Genomic DNA, 8,450 nt, shown 5'->3' with positions numbered 1-8,450 from the left:
CATTCCTGCCTTTTAATTTCATCAGCTCTTTAACATAATTAGAAAATGAATGCTAAAACAATTTTCACCTCAACTGAGTTCTCTGTGCTTGACTGACACCAATGATGACAGATATGTTTGCTGAGGAGGAATAGTTTGAAGTTTTCTTGTTTAGAAATCAGGGGTGGGGAGTGGGTGGACAGAGTGTTGTCTTTAAATTTGTGTTTAAAGCGCTTAAAAGAGGCACAGAGGGAGCATCTTTATGCAGAAAAGTGTGAATATTTACCATTCCTTCCACTTCTTCGTTAAAGCCTTCCACAGGCGCACACTCGCTGGCATGTCCATAGCAGAAACAGTTCCCACGAACCACCATGTCGTAGATGGCATAGTAGTATTTCTCTCTGATCTCCATCCGCGAGTCCAAAAGATTATCTCCCAGTGTGTGCAGCTTAATGAATTTGACTCTCAGATTTGTGATCTTTAATAGGTCTGCAGGGGACACCAGAAAAAAACAAAACCCGTTTTGGAATTATTTACCAGATACTGTCTTGAATGGAAGGAAGCCAGGAGTGACTTCCCAAACACACTTCCTATGGGCAGATTAGATCAGATTTAATTTCAGCACTTACATACTACACATCACATCACCTCATACTCTCAAATTGAAAAAAAACAAACATTATTTTACTACAGGCTGATCACTGTATAAGTTAGTTTAAGCTTAATTTAAAACACTATTTTATTGTAGACATAAGCAGGCACAAACACAAATATTAAAGACACCTCAAACAGTACCACCAAAGAGACACTGTTTCTTTGGTGTTTTAAAATATAAGAAGGGCAGGGACCTGATACTGAGGAATCGCTGACAAGTGGAGCAGGAGCTTTAAAAGTTACAAGCTTTTTGGAAAAAATCTTAGTTGGAAACAAGACACAAGTATATTCTTCTTTCTTACATGGCCAACTTTCCTAGCAAATGTAATTAGTTACATTTTGCTGAAAGAAGCAACACCCCATCAGTAACCAAATGAAAAAGGAAAAGTTCTCAAGGGATAATCCATGGGAGTACTAAATTCAATCTACATATTCACTCTGACATTATGAACCCTGTGCAATTTTTTGTAGCCTTGAAACTAGGCCATGAAAGCTGAGTTTCTCCTTTAAAATGCCAGTTAAAAAAACCATTCAATTAATATAGCAACTACCAGACTTCTACTTCAGATTTTTTCTTCTGCTGCAGTTAGTTTTACACTGAAGGACACGAACTGAAACTGAGAATGAGTATTATTTTGGAGGTCAAATTTAAGGTACTGCAGTCCCCTGCTCAGGGCAGATGCCCTGGGAGGTTTTCTCTTTGAGCCACACTCAGCATCAGACCTCTCTACCTTTACATTCCTGGATTGTTATAACTATACACAAATGCTACAGTCATTTATGTTTTACAGCCACATCCGCATGGTCCAGCCACTCAGTGCTAACCAGACCAACCGTTCTAAAGTCATGACTCTGATTTCTAAAAAATAAAACATGTCCCCCTTGATTTCAGCTAGAAATGCAAAACTATGTAAGTACTGCTGTAGTTCTCTTTCTTTGCTTTCTGAATACTACTGTACAATTACGGAAGATTTCTCTTAGCAACTGTATGTATTTTGGGGAGAGAGGGTCTCCAATGAAAATAAATCCCCGATTGATTAATAAAAGCAGCAAGTACAATGATGTGCGTAAGAGCAATCACTTCAGTTGACAACACTGAAGGTTATTTCCCAGCACGTTCTTGTTCAAGTCAGAAAAAGAAGTCATACACAAATGTATTCATATAACTTCAAATCTGTTACTGAGGCTAAGGTATGGCTTTATTTGTGGGTTCCTGGTTTCTGTAAGCAAATAACTGCAGAAATGCTTTCAAGTGAGCCTGGAAGGTAACTACATACATACTTTGAATCCGTGGACTGTACGGATCCTCAATTCGAAAAGCAGGATCTAAAACACGATAGATTACCTGGAAGAAAAATGGTACAATGGAATACTCAGCTTTAAAAAGATGATAATCTGAATTTGTATGGAAAAAATCTATACAACAAACATATTGGAAAAAAACCCTCTGACCTCTCCCTCCGTTGAAGGTTCAATGTCAGAGTATCGGGAATCACAAATTATATCATCCACTTTCTTCATGGGTCCAGTTGAAATCCCAGGAAATGAGCTCTCACAGTCATATGCAAAATACCTGTATACCTGCCACGTATTTCCAAAATCAGATGATCTTTCTATCAACATTGCAGCAGGACGGAATGTCTAATAGTAAGAAAACAAAGAGATTTTATTCAGTTGATTATTACTTGCATTTACAGTGAGAACTTTTAAGTATGACCAATCCACATGTCTGGATTTTAATTTCTCTCCCTGCACTGACTATTTCCAATATTCAGAAACACTGCAAATACTTTTCTGCTGATATCCCACTCTGTGCTCAGAGGTAGATCTTCGAAATAATGCACACCAAACTACAGACTACCCATGTTTAAAAAGACAGCACTCAGCGGCCAACTGCTCAAATATACTTACAATAAATAAGCAAAACTTTTAAGTTTTTTGGATTCCAAATCCTTTCTCAAAACTGGGGGTTAAAGCAGGGCTTTAGGGAGACAAAAGGCTTTTTTCCACTGTTTGTGGAAAGCAGCACAGCCTTCTTCCTTGCCATATCTCCTTGCCTAATCTTCTATAAAGGGCCTTCTCTCCTGCCGTGGGGACTGGGAGACCATGTTCAGTGTTTCCCCTCCAGCTCTGACGCCCAGAAGTTCTTACTGAGTAATCACCTCTGATGCTCAGAAAAGACCTGGGATTGTCCACCTCTCTCTGACTGACCACAAACCATCCCCTGTGCTGCATTAAGAAAACCTTCTTTAAGGAGACAGAGAGGTTCATCCACTCTTGCTGCATTCAAACCCTCCCCAGTCCCAGTGACCCTAGTTCAGCTGCCCTTGCCCAGACTCTAGCAGCCCACATTTGCTCCACACAAACCATCGTCCTTCTTACCATCATGTATTTGACTCCAGAACAACTACCTAATGAGATTTTTAAAATATTTTTGATCCCTTTGACCTAAAAATGTCATGTTTCAATTTATGAGCTGCATTTCAAAAAGCAGATACTAATTTATCACCTGGCTTGCACCTACTAAGAAGTGCCAAGAGTTTCTTCATTAGTTTTATGTATTCAGAGGAGGCCCTCCCAGAGCCAAGCACAAAAGCATTTCAGTCATAGCTGGAAAGAAATTTTCTTTCTGCTTCCTGGGTGAAAATATCACCCAACTTACAAACTGGTATCTCACCCTACAAAAAATGTAGCAATCCAGAGATAAGGGAGCTCAAGCGCCAACCACACAAAGTCAACAAAACAGCATTAAAACTCTCTTGCAGCCTTCCCCCTGACAGCAGACCAAGCCCAGCAGCACTGGGGCATGATGGCCACAGCACCCACATCAGGTCAGGGGTCTCCCGGGGGTCCCTTGCTGCTGGGGGCCAGCAGAAAATAAACAACCTTCTACCTCAGCCTCCACCTTCAGGCATGGGGAGAAACCCAAGCTGATGCCACAGGAAAGAGAAGTCAGGTCTCCTACAAAGCTGACGAGTGAAAATTAAAGAGATTAATTTGTTTACATGTGAAGAGCAAGGATGTAGCACTGCAGGAACTGCAGCCCCTGAAACCTCAGCTGAAGTTTGCCACTAGCGCTTGCCTGTGATTTAGGATGTACAGGACATAATCTGCCATTCCAAGACATCTGTTTGTAAAGAAACAAAGACACTTTGTGTACAGATGTTCCTTCTTCCTGAAGACCTTTCCATTTGCCAAATGAAATCCAATACCACGGCCAAATTTTTTTTAAGAAAAATCCTTGCTACTATCTGATTTAGCTAATGATCTTCTAGAACACAACCACACAAGAGAGACACCAACACAGACCCCAGCTTCAGTATGACTCCTCCTGCAGCCTCATTGGAGTTCAAACACATCTCAAGTCACAAGTCACAATTCAGCCTTTCTCAGCAGGAGTTAAAAATGGTTGATAGCTCTTAAAAAATCACGCAAAACAGCTCAGACAAAGCCCAAATATCAAATACACATGAAGGACTATGAGATCTCTTATTTCCTTGTGTTTTGGGGTTCAGGGTGAGGCTGTGGCTTCCTTACCTTGAAGGTCATAATGAGATGAGTGAAATGAAACTCAGCCTCCAGGTTCAGCTGGATAGTCACATTTTCCAAACCTGCAGGGGCAGAGAAAAGAAGCTGTGCAGCAAAAAAGGACATCTGCCAGCCTCTAAATTTTTCTTTGCTCCAGTGACACAAGGACTCTTTCCTTTGCCACTTGGCTCTGCTGTCAAAAAGGGCCATGCAGGTTAGTGTATTACTGAGATACACTGGCAGCACCAAGGAGCTGCTGAAGACTGTATTGCACATGGGATTTCTGCCCATCACCTGCACCAAACCCGTGACACCAAAGCGTGAGCCTCCTCTGCTATTATTTTAGACTGGGTAACATGGGTAGTATCTCTAGATGTAGCGTAAGGATGGGGACCGCTATGGGCTGGATCCTGGCACCAAAGCACTCAGTGGCTGGTATGACTGAGGATGCTGAGGCCAGACCTGCATGGTGATCCCAGGCTGTCCTCACACTCAGGTCCATCTGGCAGCAACAGAGCCATGAGCTTCTGCAGCCCTAACAGCCCAAATCTCATCAGTGGCAATGGTGGGGGCCATTTTCCACATTTCTTCTCTCCCTCTTTCCAGCCAGACCTGGTTTTGAAATATCCCTAAAGTAGCTATCACAGCCATGCTTTGCAACCATGAGGGCTGAGAAACCAGTGACAAACAAAACATTTTCCAAATTCTGTTGTACACTACCTATGGCCGAGGACTCTACACAGAAAGGAAGAAAACCAGTTACAAATACTGTTTTGTCCTGTGAAAAGACTTCTCAAAACAGCTGGATATTAATTATACTGTAGTTAGAATTTATGTAAAAAAATAAAGCAAGATTTACATAGAGAAGAGTGAGAAATGAAAATAATAAAACAATAAAGTCCTTAAATTTTCAACCAGCTGTAACTTTATGTGGAGCGTGCAGCAATGGTCCCTTCTGCTGTGTGCCTGAATAGAAGAAAACATGAATTGGACAGAAAGAATCATTTGTTTTTTATTGTTGAAGGACATTTTCATGACCTTATGAGCTAAGAACTTTTCTGTGTGAATGCTGCCAAGCCTATTGCAAAAAACATGAATTATTTGGAACGCTAGAAGAGAGTCACTGGAGACAGGCGGCTTGCTAGTCTGATCTAAATGGTTAAAAAGGATTTAGTGAAAACCTTTCTTTACCTGGCAGCAGAAATATTATAATTTTACAATTTTTATTTTATAATGTTACCATTTTATCTTAACACACAGTTAAGACAGCTACTGCCAGTGCATTTGCAGAAATCCCACCCTGTTCAGCTGGCTTTAAGGCTTCAGGGTAGGACTGTTTGAGAAACCTCAAAGCTTTGTTTTGTGTATGAAGGCATGCCAAAAGCACAACCATAAAAGTAAAAAAGGCAGAGGAAGAGTGAAAAAAAAAAAAGCCACCAAACGAACATGCAATTTTTTTTTTTAGCTAGCTGGCTTGTTTCTGGTTCACTTTACTGTTTGTTGTATGGACACTGGAATTCAGGGAGCCCAGGAAGGGGAAGGCAGGGTATGAGACATCCCTGGCTTTGCTCTCCTGGGGCAGGACAGGGAAGCAGGAGGTCTGCGGGTGGGACGGCGGCTCCCGGCTCTGCGCCCAAACCTCCTCCTTCCGCACCCTCCCTCCAGCCCGGCAGCGTGGGGAAGCCCCGCGGAGCTTCCTTGGCCGCGCCGCCCAGGATATTTACTCCTGGAAGGCTGCTCCACTCCTGCTGCCTAAACATGAGGGAGAGCTGGAGCCAGTGTGGGAAACTTTTCTCTTTAGGAAAGAATTCTTGTGAAGTGGTGGGACGGCTCTTTCCAGCACTCCTGGAGGGCTTCCTTACGGATTAAGGACTGCTCCAGGGCACACAAAAGCAGCCTGTTTTACTCAGCCCTCCTCCGAACAGCAGGATCCTTCACAGGGCAGTAATCACCAGGCCAGAGATAACAGCAAACCGGCAGGTATCCTTAAACAAAGGGAGGCAAAGCAGCTCCCAGCCCTGGAAATGGCTCCTGGACAAACCTCATACCATTTTCTGACTGCCACCAGAGCTTCAGGCGATTTGGATCAAACGTGGTGACCACATTTTCAATACGATGACTGTCAGGATTGAGAGTATCGTGGAAGGGATCCTCCGAGTCACATATGAAACATTTTTTGTCCTCCTGAAACAACAAAATAATCAGCATTACTGATTTTATCCCTGGGGCAATAGTTGTTTCCTGCAGATAAGGGTATTTTCTATCCATATCACATTCCACTCATTTTGCCTGCAGGAGTCATCAAAGGTATTTTTTTTGTTGAAATTATAAGTGTATTTACCTTTATGAATTAATGCAAATTGCCAAATGGAAAATATGCCAGGAATTCCATGAACTATATTTTTAGGAGAAGTATGTTTTCTATTGAAATTGCATTTTCAGGAAGTCTCCTCCAGCGCATGTATTCTCCAGCAGAAGTCAGAACCAAAGGCAGCATCTATAGAAAATCGCTGAATTGCTTCTGTACAAATGTATACATGCAAAACTGCATCTTCAACAAGTTGCGTGAAATAACATTTGGTTTTGGGAGCTAGCTTAGAGATGTAAGTTCTCTGCATTAAGGATACCTCCAGTGAGGCTTGGTGCATGTCAAGGGGCCATCAGTGATTTAGTGACCAAGCCCTTTCAGTGTGGGGTTAACTTTATTCTGAATCCAGCTTGGCAAGCTCCTATCTAAACCTTGCATCTTCACCCATGATTGCAGCCCCAAGCTATGCACATAAACGCAGTTTGCACACACTGCAAGGTGTGCCCATAAAAAAAACAGTTGGGTGCAAGTCTGGCATGTGCTGTTTGGGAAAGCCAGACCTCTTCACCAGGACAAAGGCTGATCATGACTATTACTACAAACGATGCTAGTTTTGCATTGTCCTGCTGCCTAGAACCACCAGTTTGGCGGACCAGAGGGGGCAGAGGAGGAGGAGGAGCTCATCACACTGTAGCAAGGGAGGGAGTCCCGGCACACCACAACTCGTCACTATCAAAAGCTACAGAGGCATAATTCCTCCAGCGGGTTCATGGAGATAAATGTGATGCTTTATCAGCCAAGAACGTGAGAGCTAGCAGGTCTATGCCACACAGGCTTTTCATTTCACCGATTCTGGCTTCAGCAGCTCCTACCAAGCCCCATGCTTTGCCCCCAGCAGAGCGCACAGCAACAGCAGGGGTCCCAGAGAACGTGTCCCCTCTTGCCCACGCGCAGTTCCTCGTCCCCAGGACTACGACCCCCACCTCATGGCATGACTTACTCCTTCTCCCACAAAAACTGAACCCTAGAAGGCCCAATCCTGCAAAGTGCTGAGTGTAGCCAAGCCTCTTAAAAAGATACTTGGCACCTTCTCATGATTTCTTCAATATCACTTTATGGTTCAGAAGTAACCAGGGTCATCCCAAATGCTGAACTGGGGCTGTGGGATCAGGAGAAAGGGTACATGTAAACTTCTGAAGCAATGGATTTTACTATTGCACTTCAGCATTTTTTGAGACAAGAAAACACAGCAAAGTCAATCCCGACATACTCCAAAAATGTTCCAGCGAAACTAAACCCCATGTTAAATCAAGTGTTAACTCTAGTAGACATTGCAGTACAGTAAAACTAAAGGCAAGGGGAATAATTTGGTAACTTCAGGGCACAAATGCACCAAGTGCTACAACCCCTCAGGCAGGGCTCCTCCTGCTTCCCGTGCTTTTCCTTCCAAGTGCCAGAATCCGGCCCTATTGTCTCAGCAGCAAATTGGGCCGGAGATTATCCCCTTACTTTCAGTTCAGCAGAGTCCCACTTAAAACTGGTATTTTATACTTCTCCACCATCCCTTCTGTCTCAGCGATTTTAAGTTCGGTGAGCTGCTTCTGGCTTAAATAGTAACGAGCTTTGTGTTTTCCACCAGATGTGCAAGACAACCTTATTTGCATCCTTTCACTCGGAGACCATACAAATGCAATTACATTACGAACAGGGGCCAGAACCCTGCTCCTACAGACCACTCTCAACCAGGAAGCTGTCTAGACGGCTCCGAGTACGTCTGAAAATAAAGCATTAATTGAACTTATTGCGGCACATTCCTCCTAATTAACCTCGCTAAGGAAAGGGGGGGCCGGGAGCCGAGAGCAGCGAGGGGTTCCCTGGACCCAGGTTGCTTTGAGGGGGCGTGGGGTCCCGCACAGGGGGACGATGCTGCCCGTCCGGCGACCACAGCCTGCACCTCCCTCCGCAGGCAGCGACTCACCCC

The 8,450-nt window shown here is 43.6% G+C and overlaps 1 protein-coding gene across 1 annotated transcript in view; it reads right to left on the bottom strand.

The window, feature by feature from the left end:
• The window catches only part of LAMB1 (laminin, beta 1), a 43,266-nt gene extending 36,897 nt beyond the window's left edge, over window positions 1-6,369 (bottom strand). The window contains exons 1-5 of the mRNA XM_010186369.1: window positions 6,210-6,369; window positions 4,171-4,244; window positions 2,086-2,274; window positions 1,915-1,978; window positions 266-468 (exon numbers count right to left, since the gene is read on the bottom strand). Of these exons, the coding sequence (XP_010184671.1) occupies window positions 266-468; window positions 1,915-1,978; window positions 2,086-2,274; window positions 4,171-4,244; window positions 6,210-6,369 (690 nt within the window). The remainder of the gene's footprint in view (window positions 1-265; window positions 469-1,914; window positions 1,979-2,085; window positions 2,275-4,170; window positions 4,245-6,209) is intronic.
• Window positions 6,370-8,450: the final 2,081 nt, after the last annotated feature.

The sequence above is a fragment of the Mesitornis unicolor genome, unplaced genomic scaffold (genome assembly GCF_000695765.1).
Source record: "Mesitornis unicolor isolate BGI_N332 unplaced genomic scaffold, ASM69576v1 scaffold11866, whole genome shotgun sequence".
Lineage (NCBI taxonomy): Eukaryota > Metazoa > Chordata > Aves > Mesitornithiformes > Mesitornithidae > Mesitornis > Mesitornis unicolor.
This window is presented reverse-complemented; position numbering and strand designations above follow the sequence as displayed.